At 38.6% G+C, this 21805-nt stretch overlaps 3 protein-coding genes across 3 annotated transcripts; all 3 read right to left on the bottom strand.

Moving 5' to 3' along the window:
* Positions 1-9037: 9037 nt before the first annotated feature.
* LOC120433520 (olfactory receptor 6N2-like) lies at positions 9038-12296 on the bottom strand. The gene is made up of 2 exons (XM_039599799.1): positions 10886-12296; positions 9038-9793 (listed from the first exon to the last, which is right to left on the bottom strand). Exon 2 carries the CDS (start codon positions 9788-9790, stop codon positions 9038-9040), a length of 753 nt encoding a protein of 250 aa, XP_039455733.1. The 5' UTR covers positions 9791-9793; positions 10886-12296.
* A 1841-nt stretch (positions 12297-14137) lies between these two features.
* On the bottom strand, positions 14138-15058 carry LOC116311229 (olfactory receptor 6N2-like). Its single transcript, XM_031728287.2, has one exon. It carries the CDS (start codon positions 15056-15058, stop codon positions 14138-14140), a length of 921 nt encoding a protein of 306 aa, XP_031584147.2.
* A 5604-nt stretch (positions 15059-20662) lies between these two features.
* On the bottom strand, positions 20663-21646 carry LOC120433518 (olfactory receptor 11A1-like). Its single transcript, XM_039599798.1, has one exon. The coding sequence runs from the start codon at positions 21644-21646 to the stop codon at positions 20663-20665; it is 984 nt and encodes a 327-aa protein (XP_039455732.1).
* Between the last annotated feature and the right edge of the window lie 159 nt (positions 21647-21805).

Genomic DNA, 21805 nt, shown 5'->3' with positions numbered 1-21805 from the left:
GAACCTCTTAATCTGCAAAGTGCAGAGACAAGATTCTGAGACCACGCAAGTGGAAGCCTTCCACCGCTTGGTTAGAAATTCTGTCCATAAAAATTATGAACAGAATCGTGACAAAAAAATAGCCCCGGTGGAGTCCAACATCCACCAGGAACAAGTTCAACTTGCAATGGCTGTATAAGGACCGAATGGCTCGTAGCAACAGGTCAGACAGCCCATACTCCCGAAGTTCCTCCCACAGAATACTCTGAAGAACATGCCCGAATGCCTCATTCAAGTCCACAAAACTCATGTAGACTGGTTGGGCAAACTTCCACACACCCTCAAATATCCTCAAGAGGATAAAGAGCTGGTCCAGTGTTCCACAACCATGATGAAAACAGCATTGTTCCTCCTGTATCCGAGGTTCAACTAACACAGTCTGCTGTGCAGCACCCTGGCATAGACATTCCAGGGAGGCTGAGGAATGTGAGTACACCCTCTGGTCCCATCTGGATGGGATCCACTATCCCAGCCTGCCATTCCAGACGTACCACCCCAGATCTCCATGCAGCACTTTAGAAGAGTACCAACCAGGACAGTCCTCCAACATCCAGAGCCTTCAGGAACTCAGGGTGAACCTCATTCACCCCAGGGGCTCTGCCACCAAGGAGTGGTTTTACTTCCTCAGTGACCTCACCTCCAGTGATGGATCATTGACTGTAGAAAACATGGACGACGCCACAGCTCCCCAAATATGAAGCCAAAACGTCTCTATCGCCCCCTGGTGTCTGGCTGCAGTATAGGTCATAAACCCCGCCTCCTCCATGTTAGCGGATGGGACTGGGGTCAGACTAAAATAAATTTATTCTCCTCAGATAATTTTTTCCCAATGATTCTTTCTTTTGTTATCAATAGTTCTCATCATGCTGATTGATGTCCAAGGGGTCTCCTTTCCCATAAGTTTGATTCTAATTCCTACAGCGGTGATGTTAAATTGGGATGAAACGTCATCATAACAGCTTTGACTGGCAGCTGCAGTCACGGAGAAACTTGCGTATCTCTGTTCGGGAATAGCAGATAGGGCTTTGGAGTTGACGTCACTGGAGGTGGGCCACGCCTCCCTTTCCGCCATGACAGTAGGCTAGACACAGGATACAGCTTCAGCTATGGTTCGTACGTGTTGTATTATCAGTTGCAACGTTTGATCACACGATCGTGAAGGCAAGAAGCTGGATAATGGGCTCTCTTTTCATCGTTTTTCAACCTGGAGGCAACGTGAGGGATCCCATGTATCCGATATTACTAAACAAAGACGTCAGGCTTGCATTGCAGCGGTGAGACGAGCGGATCGAGTTCTGTGCAATCCCCAGCTTTTTGTTGGTTTGGTCTCCGCATCTTCTTTCCGGTGAGTTCTAAATTAATTCATATCACTATTAAAATGCTTTTAGTGTTATTTTCAATGTGCTGAGGTCATAGATAATGAGATAAAACATGCTAATGTGTGATGCTGCAGAACCACGTCATGTCATCATGTCGACTGAGTAGCTTATGATTTAGCATTATTGCAGGCAAACCAGCATATGAAATGGATGTAACAAATCCAGACTGGGCACCAACACTGCACATGGGCCTCTAAAACATACTAAATTGCTCTCATTGTACACTAATCCGCACATAACTTCCAGATGAATCACACACCTGTCATGTGCACTAATTTTATCTTACAGGCTTTTATTATGCAGCTGCAGAGTCTGAAGGTTCTTATTAATAATAATAAGCATAATTCTTAAACTGGTTTGCTGTGATGCGCTGACTCCACAGACAAAGGGCTGTATCGCGACCGATTGCGCCGAGAGCGCCAAGAGGCGGTACTTTCAAAAATTGCGTGCATCGGTAATGTGGACCCGTATGAAATAAGGAAGCGGGTGGAAACCCAGACGACCTACCGCCTTTGTCCTATCCCGATCTTTGCATACCTTGGCTGTGGAGTCAGCGCATACACAGCGAACCAGTTTAAAATTATAAATCCTGGAGGCCCACATCCAATTCACGAACGGCTGGGTGCAAGATTTGTCCATCTTTATGCCTCCATGCTGTGAGTACGTTGTCGTTAAGACAAAGGTAAGTCGGTTTGAACATGATAACTTTCTAAACAACTTCCTTGTTACAGTTTTTGATTTGCACGTACAGCCAACCCATCTATATTAGCCTTGGTTCATTACAGACCTTTTTATTAAAAGTGGTTTTGTGTGTTTCAGGTACTGCACTCACAACAACTGAATGAAACTGCACTGTGACCTCGTTGTGTGGACACAGAGAGACCTTCTGTCATCTGGCGTCTTCCCTGATGTGGATTTCTGGGAACCACGTTTAAAGCAAGCACAAGACTTCTTTCTTAAAGTGTGTCTTCCTGAACTTGTTGGGAAATACTTCTCCAAACAACGTGCTGCTCTAAATAACCTGCAATGTTTCATTTGTGGTTCAAGATTGATGCCAGCTGTGTGTTGCCATGTAAATAGTTTGCATTTCGTTTTTATGTACTTGCTAAGTACATGTGAACAGATCAAGAATAAAAAAAAACAAAAAACATGTATACTATTCTTTTCTGTTTCATTGAAACTACTTCACACAAAGTACAATTATTTACAATGAACCACACATGCAACACAACAGCTTTATGAATACTCAACAAGAGCAAGTTTCATTTGGCGCTGGTAGCGTAGGCTCTGAGAGGAGGGCCAGCGTTTATGCTACGAAAACACGACCGCCTGTTTTAACCTGACAGCCTGAGGTGTTCTTCAGTAAACTGGACTACCCGACAGAAGGACCCGAGGCCCCGCTGCACTTTTTCGGTAAGTTAATCGTGTTTGTAAGCTAATCCGTAACTACTGTCCTTAGCTATGTCCTGAGACCTAGCTAGCTAAAATGAGCACTCGGCTGTCAGGGTTCGTTTAGCTAATCTGTGCAGGTGAATGAATTTACTAAAGAAATTAAGAGAAACGTTCCGGGCTAATCAGTCACTAATTACTGTTACTGTACTTTTATTACAAGTATTATACTGTAAAAGCAACAGGCTGCACCCTGCTTCAGCTCCTGTGCAGAACTGAATATCAAATATATGCAAACAACAGCATGTTTTCAGTCTCTTGCCACATCTGTAAAGACAGTATCATTTTTTTAAAAGCTTGTACTTCAGTAACTCCTCGTTAATCAGGAACTATGGATTAAAGTACTGTAGTGTACTGTAATACTGAAAAAATGCAAGAGAAGAACTTCAGATCCTGAGTGTGTGAGGACAGAAGAATCAGCTTCATTTCAATTTTGAGGGATAAACTTTATATTTGAGTTTGTGATGGTTCTGTTCTCTTTGTGATTACAGGAGCTGCCTTCAGATTCAGACCTCAGCACCACCCAGTGACAGCAGACAGATCATCCAACATGTTAACTGCAAAATGAACTGATGAAAACAGAGCAAAGGTTAAAGTACCACATGTGCTGTAGTGAAAGCTGCAGCTTTATTGATAAAGTTAAAGACAAAAAAACAAAAGGATTAATCACTCATGTAACTATGTCACTATATATCAGCATTAACAGGACCTCAGTTTGATGTTTCACAAAGGTGCTGATCTCAGACCTGCACAGCTTCCGTTTTAAACACTTTATGTACTCAGCTGCATGAAGAGCATATGAGATTTTCTCTGGCACAATTAAATAAAACCTGATGAAGGTCAAAGGTCGTCACTTGTATGTTGAACTACAAACTTGTGATCTGCAGTTCTTTCACAGTTTTTTGCAGATAGTGTGTTATTTACCATAAAGTGATTCAGAGTTATTCATACCAGAGTAACCAGAGAAGATCATATATTTTTAAATATATAACTTTCTACAGGACTGAATATAATATCTTTATGTAAAAGTCCGGAGCCTCTGGGGAGTATCTGAGTATTTATAACATTACACAAACCAAAGGTCTCCATCACAGTGTTCATGAAATGCTGGGTTTATCCATCTCCTGGATCGGGCCTACGGAGTGCTGAAGATTTCCCTGTGAGGGAGCTGCTGGTGAAGATCATGAGTCCTGCTTGATCAATGTGATGAGCTTCAGTCTTCCTGGTGTTTCTTAAATGATGCCTCTCTCAGTGGGTCAACAGAACTTCTGGCACAGGACAGCTGTGATGAAAGAAAAGGAAGAAGTTTCTCCAAACCTCTGGACCCAGGAAACCCAGCTTGGTCCTGATGGTCTCCCTCACTAGTTTCTCTCCAGGGTGAATGTAGCTGTTGATATAATATGGACTCTATTATTAAATGAAAAGAACAAATTAGACTACACTACTGAAACGTTCTGCTGATGTTTTTAAAGTTTTTATGTTACCAGGCTGTAGAGGGCTCTGAAGATTTAAACAGTTTTAGATCCATTACACTCACAGTCTTATGTTAAAATCTCAAAGGACAGCATTATATTTTTGATATTAACAGTAACTCTGGACCTCTGTAGAGTGTGCAGATGATCTCATCGCTGTCTAAAAATGGATAAAAACAAACCTAAGAAGTGCTGAATCCTTCAATAACACAGACTATTAGAGTAGCAGGTGTGTAGCATCGCTAACTAGCTAGCAACAAGCCTCCAACACAGTGCGTATGCTAGCGGCTAATCTAGCAAACGAATTAACAACAAAGTGACTTTAGAACTATAAGATGATAAGCTGTGCGTCTTTTTTTATAACAGTGACATGGTTGTATTTACCTTAATTAAACGAGTCGTCAGTCGTGGTAAACCAGCAAAAAAACTCGAGCAGCCGGGCTACGTAAAAAGTGTAGAGGGGCGTGTTTGCGGTCATGTCCAGCGGGTGTGTGGGCGGGAGTGTTACACAGTCGCTCCACCTCAAGTCACTACTGCGCAGACTCTGGCTCCAAATTTGCAAAATGGCAGCCTCCACAAGCGGGATATTTTGGCTTCATTTTTGCACAATGGTAGGAGGCGGAGTCGCGTCGTCCATGTTTTCTACAGTCAATGTGATGGATGAGTCGTCAACATTGACAGAGTCCAGCCCCTCTCCAGGAAACTGGTTCTGGAGATCAAGCAGTACGTTGAGGTGAGGCTGACTATATCTAGATGGTACTTCTCAACTTATGCACTGGTTCAGGGTCCTTCCCCACCAGCGAGGTGACATTTCATGTCCCAATCTCCAGTCTTGGTAGCTGGGTATCAGTGCGCCAGGGTCGCCACCCTTGGCCGCTGCCCAGCAGACACTACACTGGACCCTTTCTTGCGGGTGTAGGACCTACAGAAGGGTGGGCCCATCCCCCTTCTGTGGGCACCCTCCCTCCCCAGGACTGGCTCCTGGATGAGGCAAACAAATGCCTGCAAACTTCAATGAACTGAAGCAACACTGTTAAGAACAGTGAGACAAAATTCCTCCACAATGATGTGAAAGATTTAAAGAATGACGATAGTCATACAGAAACTGATTAATCCCTATCCTTTCTGTTCAATTAATTAATAGCATTGTGCTAGGCATACAAAATCTGATGTATCATTCATTTTATTAAATATTCAGTTAGAGCTGACATGTTTCTTTACACTGCCACTGACATCCTTCTTGGTTAAGTCTGTTTTTTGAAGTATGTGACAGTTACCTCAAAAAGTTGACTCTGTTCATCTGGACATGACGTCTCAGTGGGAGCAACATTTTGTCCAAGTGACTTCTTGGATGAAATGTTTGTCCCACTGAAAACGCTACATCCAGATGAACAGAATCAACTTTTTGGGATTTCCTTACCTGGATGATTGAGCATGCATCAATATATGTAACAATTTGTGTTGGGGTTTTTTTTGTATTGTTTGAGCCAGTGTGCCAATTGAAGGACCTTTTGGCTTCATATGTCCCAAAATCATGATTGAGTTATTCTCTTGTTTTATTGTTTCATGATCTAAAACATCATTACTGTGAAAACCTAGTTTTTAGTATAAGTATATAACATTTAGACCAAAAATATATGTGAAACAGTAGTCTGTGAATTTAAACATTGAATTTAAAAAAAATTCATTATCTAAAATCTTTTTCTCCATACATTTTAGTTACTTACATCAGGAACACTGAGCACAAAAAAAACAAGGGAATAACCACCAGACAAGACAAACCCTGGGAGAGGAAATTAACATTTGTTATTGTATTGTTTCCCTAAAGAGTTGTCTTATGGGTCTTGAGAGTTGCCTGGATGTGCATGTGTGTGTGTGAGAGGGAGAGAAAACATTATGAGAGAAACATTAATATGAAATTAATATTAAATTTAGAATTATTTTTGTACAATGTTATTAAAATATCCCCGTTTCATACATTTTTAATCACAGTGAAAGGAAAAAGCCATCAATATTTGTTACCAGATTGGATGAGTTAAACAAAACCTCCAGGATAAACAGGTCTATACATCTTTAAAAACAATCTCTAAAATTTCAATATCAGAATAAAACAACATAAAAATCATACATAAAGAGTAGTATTCCACCAGTGACTGATGTCTAATAATGATATCAGGAATGTCACACTCAGAAATGCAAGTTTGTAAAGTGCATCAGCACATAAATATTTCCCTTTTAAAGGAAAGTCAAAAAGTGTTTTCTTTTTGTAGCACACAGACAAACTGCTACCATAACACGGTGAGCAGAAGCAAAGCTAAACCAAGGGAATTTGTGGAGGACTATAAATATCTTGGAGTACACATAGACAATAAACTAGATGGGCTAAAAACACCACTGCACTTTGAAGGAAAGGCCAGAGTCGTCTCTATTTTCTAAGGCGGCTGAGGTCCTTCAACATCTGTCGGACAATGCTCAGAATTTTCTATGAGTCTGTTGTGGCCAGTGCGATCCTCTATGCTGTTGCATGCTGGTGCAGCAGGTTGAGGGTCGCAGATGGCAACAGATTAAATAAACTGATCCGCAAGGCCAGTAATGCTGTGGGGATGGAACTGGACTCCCTTAGGGTGGTGTCTGAAAGGCGGATGCTGACCAAGATAAAGACAATGCTGGATAATATCTCCCACCCATTCCAGGACGTGCTGGCTACTCACAGGAGCACGTTCAGTGAGCGACTGAGATTACCAAAAAGCACCAATGAACAACACAAGAAATCATTCCTGCTTGTGGCCATCCCCCTGTACAACTGCTCCGTCTAATACACTGTAAACACTGCAATAGTTAAATCCTTTTTATATTTATTGTTAATTTTTGATATTTATAATTGAATGATTTGTATATATTAGTGCCATTTCTTAAATTTGTATAATCTGTAACTTATTGTATTGTTTAAATAGTTTAGTCTATTACTGTTACCGTCTTGGAGCAACCGTAACCCACAATATTTCTTAGGGATTAATAAAGTATTTCAGATTCTGATTCTGAAACCACTACATGTTGTGGATATAATGTACAGGCAAACAGAACATCTTTAACATTATTGTATCCCCAGAAAATAGTCTGCTGTGTCTTGAGGATTGTTTCTTTTTTCACTTCTTTATTTTATTCAACTTCAGTTGTGTGCTTTTTGTAGAATTTTTTTTCTATTTGCCGGTGTTTTCTTAAGTTGTAGTCCATTTGACCTCTCTGGGCCACCATACATAAAGTGTTGTGACAAAGAGTATGGGCTGTGGTGGACAGCTTTGTTATGTTTAAGTTCAATCGGAAATTTCCTCACAACTAAATATTTTACTGTCAACTGTTAGTGGTATTACAACAAGTGATAGGTCATGTAAAATCACAGAGTGGGGTAAACGGATGCTGACGTGCATAGTGTGCAGAGGTTGCCAACTACCTGCAGAGTTAATGGCCTAAGATCTCCAAACTTCTGGTCTTCAGATTAGTTCAGGAATATATTCCATTAAACCTTATTCACGATTTATGATCAGTGTTACTATTAAGCATTTATTTTTCTTTTCATTGTTATGTCAATTTCTGATTAATCCTTTAGTTATGTCCTCCAATGATGCATCTCTTCTCCACTTCTTTCATACCCAGTGTTTTCATATACCACTACTGCATCACATTAGCATTTGTCTTTGTGTGTGTGTTTTTTGATATCTTTCTATGCTCTCATATTTTCTATTTTCTCTTTCTCCTCACTCTCAACCAGCTGTAGCAGATGGCTGCCCCTCCCTGAGTGTGGGGCAGGGAGGTGATTTATTTTTGAGCTTCTGACAAAGCTCATGATATCTTATGTCAATGAGACCTCCCATCATCTCCAGAACCAAAAACTTTGTTTGGTTCTTTATCATCTGCAGGTTTCCAAGTATAGTCCTAAATGTTCCAGGCATAACTTGTCCTATATTTAGAATGCTTGCTTGGCATATACTGTTTGAAAGTATATGCTATAGTCTTCTCTTGTACAGAAAAAGTTGTGTGCATGTATGTGGATACGTGCATGCATGCTTACGTGTGGGTGTGTGTGTCCATCTGACAAAAGGGCATGTACGTGAACTCAGTTATTTATACTAACTCGTCTATTCCACATTCATTTCTAATGATAGGTCATTTCTGGCCAGGAAAACCAAGAGTGTGCAAATGTTAACCACCAATAAACCACCAAAAATTGTATGCAGACTAAGAGAGTTTATTTTGTATGTTGAAATCCTCTTTGTGGACAAAGTCGTGGAATCATAGGTCAGTCTGATCACTAACGTTTTCAGGGAGAAAAACTTTTAAATCAGTCAAATTTGACTGGAACAAAACATGAGTTTTAATCGTTCTCATTCTATATCCACACTGTAACCACAACAGTTCATGTCCATGAAAAATAAAAACATTATGTCACAAACTGCACTGAAACTGCCAAAGGCTGCCAAACCTATCATCTTTATTCAGAATTACTGGATTATTTTTACTATGATGTTTCCTGTTACTATGAGTGCTAAACAAGAGAGTAATCAAGGATTACTCTCTTCATCAATGACTGCAGAAAACATTATGCCTTATAATGCACCATAAACCTGTTTCTTTTACCAGTGTGTTGCACAATAAATAAATTACTAATAAATTAGTAAATAAATGTATAATAACACTACATTATTTCATGTGTCTAAGCAACCTTTTAAGGTGTTTAGAAATTTCTTTCATTTTCAGTCCATATATGATTGGATTGCAGAGAGGATTATAAGTTATTATTTGGAGTGTCATTACAAAACGTGCAGTTTTGGGAAAATCAGATTCCAGTTTAACAATGACAACATCATAGGTAATCAAAACAGAACAGTTCATCAAAACTAGCAGGTGAGGTAAACAGGTCTGAACAGCTTTTCTTCTGACATCTCCACAACTCTGAAAAGCAATTATGATTATCTTTGTGTATGTGAAAAGTATAAAAAGCATAGGCAAAAGTCCGAGATTCAACAGAACAATTACACCGTATATCGATAATTTGTTTGAAGTCACACAGAAAAGCTTGTTAAGTGAATTATTACAAAAAATTCCTTTCAAAGTAAAGCTACACAGTTTGCTATTAATATTTAGTGCAATTGGCACTACAACATAACAAGCAGGTACCAGCCAAGCAAAACACAGCAGTAAACTGACAGTAGTTGTTGTCATGATGGCTGGATATTGCAGGGGTTTACAAATAGACACGTATCTGTCATAGGCCATAGCTGACAATAGTAAGAACTCTGAAGAGCTTAAAAAGTAAAACATAAAAACCTGAAAAAGACAAGCTTGGTAAGATACGATCTGTTTATCAGATAAGAAGTCAACCAAGAGCTTTGGGTGGATATTAGTGCTGAAAAGAAGAGAGTTCAATAACAAAGCTGCAATAAAAATATACATTGGCTCATGAAGGTTTTTGTGTATAACAATAAGGCATATGATAGAAACATTAAAGCAAATTAACAGAATATAAGCTGTAAGCATGATCACAAAATAAAGATATCTGTATCTGTGAATTTCCACATGCCCACCAAGTGTTACATACGTCATATTTAAATCAGCATTGTTAAAGTACAGCTATAACTACTCTGTTTCCTACACTGTGCACAGAAATTCACACTATTTAACTGTCCTTAGAATTCAGAAAGTAAATCATTCAGTGTTTGTGGTATGGTTTTATCCAACACAGACACCCTCCATGGATCTCATTAACCTCGTCATAAAAAGATTTCACCGACATCGTGAAACTCTGGAGGCTAAAAGACTTTTACGATAATTGCTGACAGGTAGGAGCAATTGTGAATGTTTCGGTGGGTCTAAAACAGTAATCGGGTTAAAATTGTAACAAATATTTGGTGTTGTTAAGTGAGGTAGGATGGTTGAAAAAAAATTGAAGTGCCCCCTGGTTTATCTCTGATTACATGTGAAAGAGGGTAAAAGGACTTAACATGCAGCCTCTTATCTCACTCACCTTCCAGGGGCATTGTTATGACTATGATGCGTCCTTGGCATGTGTGTGTTTGACATGCATGATTTTATTAAAGAAGTTATATTGAGTATATTGTGACTGACAAACACAAAGTCATGAAAAGGAAACGTCACATAAATGTATTCCTGTGTAATTGAGTTACAAAGAGATCATATTTGAATCATAAAGAATCATGACATTCATGTGATTGAGCTGATGATAAATCCTGTTGATGTTTAATTGCATAAAGTGAATGCAACATAAAGGTAAATATATTCATATGTGATTTTATAGTTTGAATTATGTTCATGTTGATGTGTAAGGTCACAGAGAGACACAGAGAGAGAATATAGGGTGTGGTTGGACATCGGCTGATTGGATGTCAAACAGAGACTGGAGGTGGTATAAAATTTTTGTGTGGAGAGATAAGTTGCTCATCCCTTTGTATCCTGCAAGATGAGCAGTACAGAAGATTGGCTTGAAGAGTTCACAGTAGGAAATTTCAGCAGAAACAGAAGAGGAATCAACCTCTCTGCACATTTTTGCTGCGATCAATTTTAAATTCGAGCTCTGCTTTGCCTTCTGCATAATACTCATGGACCTTTTTGAAATGTGTCAATCAAGACTTCCTGTACAGGAGTAACAGTTCTGCCAGTCCACAGTCTACAACCTCAAAACAGATGCAAGATCAGAGTGTCTCCAGGTGCCTACAGTGCTCAATTGCAGAGACTTTTTTTATTCATATTGTGCTTTAAGAACTTTTCTGATGGACAAAAGCTTACAAAGCTCTGTACTTAAGAACTTTTGTTATCACACTAAAACAATGGAAAACAATTGTGACATAAATGTACAATTATCTGCTATATTAAACCCTTTTGCACATAGTTTTACTTATATTTTTTAGTTATGTGATGATTGCAAAACCCTGGAGGAGAACAAAAAATGCCTACTTATTACTCCTAATCACACTGCTTCAGGTGTCACTGTCAGTGCCAATGTAAAAGTGCAGGGAAATAACCCTCTTGGCCATGGGGGAAAATTACAACATATATGCAGAGGGCCATGGGGATGGATGTTCCCTCCACAAGCTTAAGGGTCAGTTCCCAGTAATTCTGCATCAGGGAGGGTGAACCTGTCCCTTGCTTTTTTCTTTACAGTGTCACGGTTTGTGGGGCAAGCTGTGTGGTGTTTGTGAATAAAGGACCCAAAATGCAGGCAAAGTAACAATGGTAAAAATAAAGGCAAAAATGCGGGATGGGGAGCTGTTAGGTCTGCGCTTACAGGCCCCGCTGGTTCAGAGACTTATCACCGTGAACAAAGCAAGACAAACAGCGATCCATTTTAACTTGCAAGGGAAGCCGATCGGATCAGGGTCTTGGAGCTAGGAGCCCCTCACCTGATGCCAGACAACTCCAAAAAAACCCACCAGCCTTTACACACTATATATACACATGGAGGGAAACAAGGCAAACAGGAAGGAGGCACAGCTGATCCTAATTAACATGACGAGACAAGAGACATAGACCTTCAAAGTAAAACAGGAAATCCACAGACTGAATTTACATACACAGACTCAGGGACATGAAACAGAGCACAGAGAGAACACATGGACAGGGATAACTAGACACTCAACAGAGGAGGCACAGGAAGAAAACCTAAAACCTAGAAACGCTGAGAACAAAACCTAAACACTAATATAGATAACATTGAAGAAATCAAACATCAAATCAGAACAAAACTCAAAACACTGGGTAACCGATCCAGCACCATGACACACAGGGCTTTCTTGAATCCCTCTTTGTCTGGTCCATCAGCCAGGACCAGTTTGGATCATTGGGATACACAAACCCATCCACTGTAAAAAGCTGGTAATCGACTAATGTTCTGATTTGCTCAGTCTAATTTTGATTTATTAAACTAGAAACTAGTGTTCTTGAGTCTGGGCTGATATTTATTTTGAGTTCAAACAAAATGAACAAATGAATCTTCTAAATTTATCATCTATATTTAAAGCTATGACAATAGCTATTGTAAATGTATTTCTTTTACAGGATATTCCAGTTTGGAGCCTGCACCCTCTTTGGTTTTAGAAGGCATTCAGAAGCTCATACAAGCCCATTTAATGCCTAATTGCAGAATCAGGAATTTGACTGCCAGGGTCTCCATTGCTGACCGCAACTCAATTCACAAAGCACCAAAGTCCTATGCCTGTTCAAGCTAATGGTGGGCCCACATGAGGGTGGCCCATATAGGGCTGAGCTTAGCTGTGACCCACAGATGAGGCCCCACCAAGCCCAGCTCTTTACTCTATAAGAGGAGGTGTTTTGACAGCTGGCTGAGAATTCTTGTGAGGTGTGGCTGTCTCTGCTTTGCCTGCTGTCCCCCCCATGACCTTGACCCATGTAACTGGATAGCAGTAATGGATTATGACAGGGAAGTGTAATACCCCAGAGAGACTAATGCAGGCTACTGCTAGCTTTAAGCTTTTGGGACTTCTTTGTTTATGTTTGGTTCTTAGTTTATCATTGCTATATTTGATTTTCATGTATCTTAAGTCTGTGGTTGTTAATTTCAGCATATTTCAGTTTGTATTCTGATTGAGATTTATTTAGTATAGTGTTGCCTCCCCCCGAGTTTTGTTTTCAGGTCTGACAGGTTTATTGGAGGTTTATTTTGTTTTGTCACAATCATTATGTTTTGGATTGATATAAAACACTCTTATTAAATTGCTTGTTTTTGTTAATCCTGCCTGTCTTTTGAGTACGCATTTGGGTCCTGCAAATAAACTAGAGACTAGAGTTGGACCCAGCAGACTCCAACTCTTCTGATGAGGACAAAGAGGATAATATTTACACCATAATGCTGAAGTGCAATGAATGGCTGACTGGCTCTTACAAAGAATATAAAGAAACTGTTTTCTATTTTCACATGCTGCCCATATAACCTCCAGAGGGTCTCTGTCTCTTCTTCTGGCGCAGCAGAAGCAAGGCCCAAGAAGGCCCTGGACTCTGATGGTTCTTGTTTTTGATCATGGAATTTAATAAATCTGTGATTTAGTATAGTCATCACCAACTGCCAGAAAGCATCTGAGGTCACATCTCCTCAAAGGCTGACTCAAAGCATCCAGAGGGAAAGTATCTGTCTCCACTGTTGCCCTCCTAGAAATGTTCCTAAGACTTTGCTCCTCCTCCAGGTTGATCCACTGAACTGTTCCCCTGCTTTGCCCCATGGCTTGGCTGGCCCCAGGAACTGTCATCACTGCTGCCTGAAATCTCCTGCTCCCTGTTTTTTGTTTTTGGTTCTGAAATTTAATAAAACTATGATTTTGTATAGTTTCTAAAAGCACAAATATGCCCAAATGCTTGATGAAAAATTAAAAAGTCTTGAAGTTAGTCTGTACAAACGGAGCCCTTTGCCTTCTTGCTCTTCAGTCAGTATATGTGAATCTTTAATTCCCTCATCAATAGGCAGCAGCAAAGTGACTGAGTCTTTCTTATACATAAACACAGATCTATTTAACATTTTAATATCATGTAAATAGGATGAAATGTTATTTAACCCACTTCAAGATGAAGCATCAGAAACTGCAGAAACAGGAAAAACAGAGTAAAATTGACAAATGTGTAACTGATGAGTGTGTGTGCACTAGTACATGTGCTTTTCTCACATCTTCACAACATTAAAAACTTTTAGATTGATCACTAATTCGAAATATCCTCACATCAATTTTAAAATGATAAAAACATTGAAAATGTGCACATTTGTAATGCTATATTAGTTTATGATTTCTTAACAAACAGCCTTTTAAGGTGTTTAGAAATATCTTTCATTTTCAGTCCATATATGATTGGATTGCAGAGAGGATTATATATTATTACTTGCAGTGTCATTATGAAACGTGCAGTTTTGGAAAAATCAGATTCCAGTTTAACAATGACAACATCATAAGTAATCAAAATAGAATAGTTGATCAAAACTAGCAGGTGAGGTAAACAGGTCTGTGCGGCTTTTCTTCTGACATCTCCACAACTCTGATAAGCAATTATGATTATCTTTGTGTACGTAAAAATTATGAAAAGTGTAGGAAAAAGTCCAAGATTAAACAAAAGAATTACACCGTATATAGACAGCGCTCTTGAACTCACACAGAGAAGCTTGGAGGCAGAGTTATTACAAAAAATTCCTTTCAAAGTAAAGCTACATAGTTTGCTATTAATATTTAGTGCAATTGGCACTACAACATAACAAGCAGGTACCAGCCAAGCAAAAATCAGCAGAAAGCTGACAGTGGTTGTTCTCATGATGATTTGATATTTTAGGGGTTTACATATAGACACGTATCTGTCATAGGCCATAGCTGACAATAATAAGAATTCTGAAGAGCTTAAAAAATAGAACATAAATGCCTGGAAAAGGCAAGCTTGATATGATATGATCTGTTTCTCAGATAAGAAGTCAATCAAGAGCTTTGGGTAGATGTTAGTGCTGAAAAGAAGAGAGTTCAGTAACAAAGCTGCAATAAAAATATACATTGGCTCATGAAGGTTTTTGTGTATAACAATAAGACATACGATAGAAACATTAAAGCAAATTAACAGAATATAAGCTGTAAGCATGATCACAAAATAAAGATATCTGTATCTGTGAATTTCCACATGCCCACCAAGTGTTACATACGTCATATTTAAATCAGCATTCATGAAATAGTCAAAAACAGACACAATAGTTATTTAAAATGACCTGACACCCATATACATCTTGTGTCTTTGTCAGAATTCAGAAAATAAATCGAATGCCAATGTTTGTGCAGCACTTTTAATCAGACTATGGCACCCTCCATGGACCTTATTTGCATCTTAACAAACATTTCATCACCATCACAAAACTCTGAACTTTATCATGCAGCATCCATACACAGTAAGTGCAACACATATACACACAAATCACTCAGCAAAAAGAAGGCATTACTGGCACTAATTGGGTTCTTTTTAGCACACAAGACATAACATTTAGTCACAAATTTGAAAGGTTTGAAATGGCATGAGCTGTATAAGCACAGGAGACAGCATAGGTGAAACCTAACAAATACTAATGAGATTTCTAACCAGGTTGTAAATATGTTTTTCCATACTGTACCCTTGGGGTCATTTTTGGAGCCAGCCTCAAGTGGTCACTAGCTGAACTGCAACTTGAGTCTTATGTAACAGAGTTTGCGCTTTTTTCTTGAGCCACAAATATTTAGTATTTAAGTAAATAAGCAGTGTTGGGACTAACGCGTTATTAAGTAACGCGTTACAGTAACTACGTTATTATTGTGGTAACGAGCACGGTAACTAGTTATTATGCCAAAACCAGGAACGCGTTACTCGTTACTGGGATTTAGATAGGCTCGTTACTCGTTACTTCGTGTGGTGGATATCGCGGATCTTCCACAGATTCAATAACATTAGCAAGTGGTGGAAGCCAGCAGGTGGATGAAGGAAAGGGAGGCAAGAGGAGAGACCGAAGCGCCGCCGGTCCGCGTGTCAGGTGAACTGAACTTCAGGTAAGAAGTTATGACCTGCAGTCTATCTGGGTCAGATATAAACCAAGTTTAGGTGGAGTTTATTTTCGTTATGCTGACTTTTTAGGTACTGCGTGCTAGCTAGCATGACGGAGTTTCTATACAGCTGGGTGGGTGCTATGTTACTGATGTTGAACTTTATTTTGTTCATACGGTTAATTATTAGAGTTGCCAACCGTCCGTAAAAACAGAATCGTCTGGTATTCAGAGAAAATATTTCGCGTTTCGTACTGAGGTGAAAAGGAACACAGTTTGTCCCGGACTTCAGCTACAATGAAAAAGACACAAAGCTGAAGCTGCACAGCTGCCTCTTCTTCTCTCATTCTCTCCTCTCCTGTTTCTACTTCAATCATGAAACTGATCAATGATCAGCTGATCGGCTTTTCTCTCTTGTTTATTTATCGCCCACTTTGCGCCAGAAAGAGGAAACCAGCGGATGTCGCGTTAAACAACAGCAGCACGTTTAAGCTTGATCAGCTGTTGTTAGAATTTATTTAATATTAATTTCTAGTATCAGCTGATGTTTGCTGGAGCCACAGCTGTAAAGCTGCTGGTCATGATATCGGTTTGGTTATCTGGTGAGAGGAAACATGAAGATGAAACCAGGAGATGTCCTTACTGAATCATCAGAGCTGAACAGGTGATGGAGAAACAGGTTTACCTTTTAGGTGACATGGATGAGTTGAAGGAAGTTATGAACTGTTTCTGAGAGACAAATAACACCAGGATCCTTTTCTCGTAGCTGACAGCTGGTAACTGTGCAGGGGGCGGGTCTAGCAAAGTGATGCCAGGGGGCCAGGTAGGGCATTAACAGGGAAAAGGGGGGCACAAAGAAATACTTTTCTTTATTATTCTCATTTAAAATGTCTCGCTTTTAAAAAATAATTATCTGAGTCTTACAACAAACGATTGATAGATTGATACATATATACCATCAGAACAGTGTACATCACTGTCACAACAGTGTTTGTTTTCATTCAAAGGCTTTATGATTTTTCCTATAATGGTGGGCGGTCTCTAGTCAAAATGCCGGGACGATTTTTTTGCATACAGAGTCCAGCTCTGTATGCAGCTCATCTGCAGTCTGGTGTTACCTACATCTTCCTATTCAGAAGGCAGAATTTCCAAGTTCTGAGTACAATCAAAAGCACCACGACTGCAGTTTTTGTGTTGGATGTAAAAAGCAGGCTAGAATCATGGCGGCGGTCAACAGACGGTCCAGGCGTGGGATTTCTCTCGTGGAAATGTGCACATTATTTTTCCTTTCTGTTGGTAGGTGGCACAGTGCACTTGTGGCAAGTAAGCAAGCTAGAAGACTGGCAGTCTGGCTGGGTATCCAGTTACGGAAGCAACACATTAACAAGAGAATTCTGAGTAAAACCAAAGTTACTTTCCTAGTAACTAGTTACTTTGAAAAGTAACGAGTAACTTGAAGTAACTGAGTTACTTTTTTAGAAAGTAACTAGTAATGTAACTAAGTTACTAATTTAAAGTAACTTACCCAACACTGTAAATAAGTAAGTAAGTAAAATAAGTAGTAAGTAAATTTGATGGTTTGAAATCCATATACAGCATCCAATGATGTATTCTTGACGTTTTACTGCCACTGGGAGAAGAGTGTGTACAGACAGCTTGGCTGGAAGCTGAAAGATAAGGAAACCTTTACTACCAGTGAATACTAATTAGCTAACACTTGCTAGCTACCAGGAGCCATAGGTCAACAGCTCCAGTATATCTTATCATTATCAGTGATATTTTAAAACATGTCACAACTAAAAGCACATCTTATTTCTTATTTTTTCTTAATCTCTTATTATTATATTATTATTATCATATAGTTAATTGTTTAGCACAGTAACTTCAATTGCTTGATTAATTGTTACTGTAGTGTTTTTTAGGAGCGAGAAAACAAATATACTCCAATTAAAAGTCTTCACAATTTATTATCAAAATGGTTAGAATTTCATATTAGTTTTACATGGTGCTGTGGACTCGTCTCTCTAGCTCAGAGACAAAAGGCTGCTGCACCCAGGCTGTAAATGCTTTTTATAATGCGTGATAAACATAATGTTAACATGACTGATCGAAACAGTTTAGGTCTGATGTCGGTTCACGTTTCTTCTTCTGCAACTTTCTGCATATCTCCTTATTTGGAGACAAGACTTCACCCATCACCATGGCAACCACCTATTGCCCATTCATACTCAGATGGATGAATCAGAGAGCACCTTGGTGTTAGTATCTTGCCCAAGGATATTTGGCATGCACTCTGGAGAAGCCAGAGGTTAAACCACCAACCTTCCACTTAGTAGATGCCCTGCTCTCCCTCCTGAGCTACAGCCACCCACAAATAAAAAAGCACTATATAATTGTGAGTTGTCAGAAGAATTTGTTTACCAAACCACTCAGGCAATGATCACAGTGTCTCAGAATCTAAACTAAAACATACAACGTCTTGGCTTCATTTATAGTGGGGTCCATCCTGCGGTTTACAAGTACTTAATGTATGGAACTTTCCACTGCCCATGCAGACATACTGAGACCGGTAGGTCTTATCTTTATTACCCCAGCTTTCCTGCTTTTAGTTTGTTTCCTTCCCAACAACCTTTTTGCTGTTTCACAAGTCCCCTTCCAAGTAAATAATTAACTGCCCTCCAACAGACATAAATTGGGCAAGTTGGGCATGAGTCCAACTCCAGACGTCGAAGGCCGGTGTCCTGCAGGTTTTAGATGTGTCCTTGATCCAACACAGCTGATTTAAATGGCAAAATTACCTCCTCAACATGTCTTGAAGTATCACCCAGGGTGATATCTAAAACCTGCAGGACACCGGCCCTTGAGGCCTAAAGTTGGACAGCCCTGGCATAAGTTGTGCTAAGAAAATTTCCAATCACAAGTACATTTACTGCTTCTAAATAGAAACTGCATTGAGTGTACTCCATTTACTGATGAGGCCAGCATCTAAGGCAGCCAAAAGGACAGTGTAGTATACAGAAGAGGACCAGATAACTTTCACATTGTTTCAACGATGTTTCATTGTTTTCACAATATGCTACAGCATGTAACAAAGTATGCGCTTTGTCTAGCACTTTGAATTAATACACTCTACTGAGTAAACGTCTTTATTTTTTAGTTTAGTTTAGCCCGGGTTATGTTGTGTTCCCATGTGTTTCCACTTCCCTAATCATCCCTCAGTCTATATATTGTCTCTGCTTTCCCCGGGCCTTTCTCAGAGCATCTGTTTAGTCACTCTCTGTGTTGCCATGTTACTAGTGTTGCAGGTTTCTCGTGTTTAGTTTGTACCAGTCCAACATAGTGCATTACTATAAATTTTACCATAATATTATGAACTAACCATTTTAGTCTCCACCAAACTGTACTAAACTCTTAGTATTTTCATGCAAACTTGTAATAGAGCTAATTATTTAAGCTATTTATCAGGTCTTTCACAATATGAAAAAAACACAACTTCAGCAACAGATCACATATCTGATTCCTTTGACAATAATCTATCATCTTCCTCTCTTGTCCCAGCTTTCTTTTGTTTTTTGTGATGTTATGGCAAATTACATTTTTTTTCTCTTTGGGAAATACAGCATCTATATTTAGTTATCAGACCTGTTATGTGCAGAACTATTTGTGTGTTTAGCACTGTGAACACATCAGAGGAATGAGAAGGAACAAAGGATGTGTTGAAGGTGTAAGCAGTTCTTTCAATATCGTAATATTCGTATTACCGAGGAAATACTAAACTCCATACTGTTAGCTGGAAACAACGCAAGGCTAAAACAGACAGGGCTAAAACAATATTTTGGATGAACCAATGATATTCAATTGCTTATTATGATACCAGGATGTTGATCTGGATCATGCTCACTTCAACTCCTGTGTACATTGAAAATATGAATACTGAAAATATCAGTTAGTTTAAATTATAATTATACAGGCAACAATAAAGTTCTAAAAGCTTTCAAAGCATGTCGGGCTTATTGATTTAACTTTAACACAAAGAAAGAAATCTTTTCTATTCATTAGGTGACCTCAAATACCTCTGAACTATTTTTGAGGTCACAGATTTATTAATTATTTATGAAGTGTAGGAAATGGTATATGTTCATTTTGCAACAACGTCACTTTATGATACTTTCAGTCTTCAATGATATTGTATGGTGACAGACATTAAAAATGGTCATTGCCAAAACATTTGATGGTACGAAGGAATACAAAGGGTGCATAAAAAATTAAAGCAATAAATCATGACATTAAACAGAGATAGTGTCTGTTTATAGTATATTATAATCATATATCATATCATATCTTAGATACCATCAGTGTATCTAGAAAACTACTGAAACAGAACAAAATCAGAAACTAAATATGATCACAGCTGCTGGGAATATGCAGTTCTGGTGAAAAGGGCAAAGCTATTGCATCATTGTAATGCATATTGTGTTCAGCAAGCAGGATAAGTAGGTTAATGAGTTTAAGTATTATATTCTATTGATATACTAACTATCATCCTCTATTTGTACAGTATATAGTAGACACACAAGTATATAAAATAATACCGACGTATATAAATGCATGCAAATTAATACAGGTACATCAGTACTTTACAGTATAATATTATAGTGTAATATTTACATAAACAATAATGATAACAATAAAAACAACAACAGGTGTAATGTATATCACCTGTAAAAACACACAACTGCACTGAAGAGAAGTCAGGTCTTTAAATTTAGATTACAAAGGAAATTATTGCACTTCTAGCATCAGCTCTGACAGATAATTTAAATTTGCTCTGACAAAACAACCTCCTGAGGTGTTGAGAGATTTCTTTCATTTTCAGTCCATATACAACTGGATTAAAGAGGGGATGATACAAAACCACTTGTAAAGTCATTATGAAACGTGCAGTTTGGGATAAACTAATTTCAAGTCGAGTTATAATTATATCATACGAACACAAACATGAGAAGCTGATCAAAACGAGCAGGTGAGGTAAACAGGTCTGTGCAGCTTTTCTCCTGACCTCCCTGCAGCTTCGATAGCATATTATAAATATTTTTGTGTATGTAAACAGTATGAAAAGCAAAGGAAGAAATACAGTGTTAATTAGTATAAACACACCATATATTAAATATGATATTCTCGGGGTTGCACAGTAAAGCTTGGAAATTGCATTGTTACAAAAAATTCCATTCAAAGTAAAACGGCAGATTTGTGAAGTATTTATAATTACAGCTGATGGCACAAGCTGACAAGCAGGCAGAAGCCAAGTTAAAACCAACAAAATTTTGACAGTTGTTTTTCTCATAATAGTATGATATTGCAAAGGTTTAGATATGGACACATACCTGTCATAAGCCATGGATGCCAAGAGGAAGAACTCTGAACCAGTTAAAGAGTAATAAATAAATCCTTGAAAACTGCACTGTGAATGAGTTGTAATCTGCTTCTCAGATAAAAAGTCCATCAAAAGTTTGGGGTAGATATTTGTACTGAACATAACAGAGTTAAGCAACAAAGCTGCAATAAAAACATACATAGGCTCATGGAGGCTTTTCTTAATCCAGATGAGGCAAACTATGGTTGAATTACTGCAGAGTATTAGAATATAAGCAGTAAACATGATAACAAAATACAGAAATTTGTATTTTTCCAATTCTATATGCCCACCAAAAGTTATATATGTCTCATTAAATTCATTATCAATTGCCATGAAACTAAATTTTGTATTAAGCAGACTGAAATCTAAATGTAAGGAAAACACACAATACAGTGAGAGAAAATTTGTACCACTTGTTTACCCTTTTGCATAACCATCAAGTGTTATATTTGTTAATTTTAATTCCTCATTCACTAATAAAACCAAATGTTC

The sequence above is a fragment of the Oreochromis aureus genome, linkage group 16 (genome assembly GCF_013358895.1).
Source record: "Oreochromis aureus strain Israel breed Guangdong linkage group 16, ZZ_aureus, whole genome shotgun sequence".
Lineage (NCBI taxonomy): Eukaryota > Metazoa > Chordata > Actinopteri > Cichliformes > Cichlidae > Oreochromis > Oreochromis aureus.
Note: the sequence above shows the minus strand (reverse complement) of the source record. Positions and strands in the feature narration are given on the sequence as shown.

Coding starts and splice junctions, on each gene's coding strand:
- LOC120433520 (XM_039599799.1), bottom strand. CDS start 9,790: ATGTATATTTTTATTGCAGCTTTGTTATTGAACTCTCTTCTTTTCAGC.
- LOC116311229 (XM_031728287.2), bottom strand. CDS start 15,058: ATGAATGCTGATTTAAATATGACGTATGTAACACTTGGTGGGCATGTG.
- LOC120433518 (XM_039599798.1), bottom strand. CDS start 21,646: ATGGCAATTGATAATGAATTTAATGAGACATATATAACTTTTGGTGGG.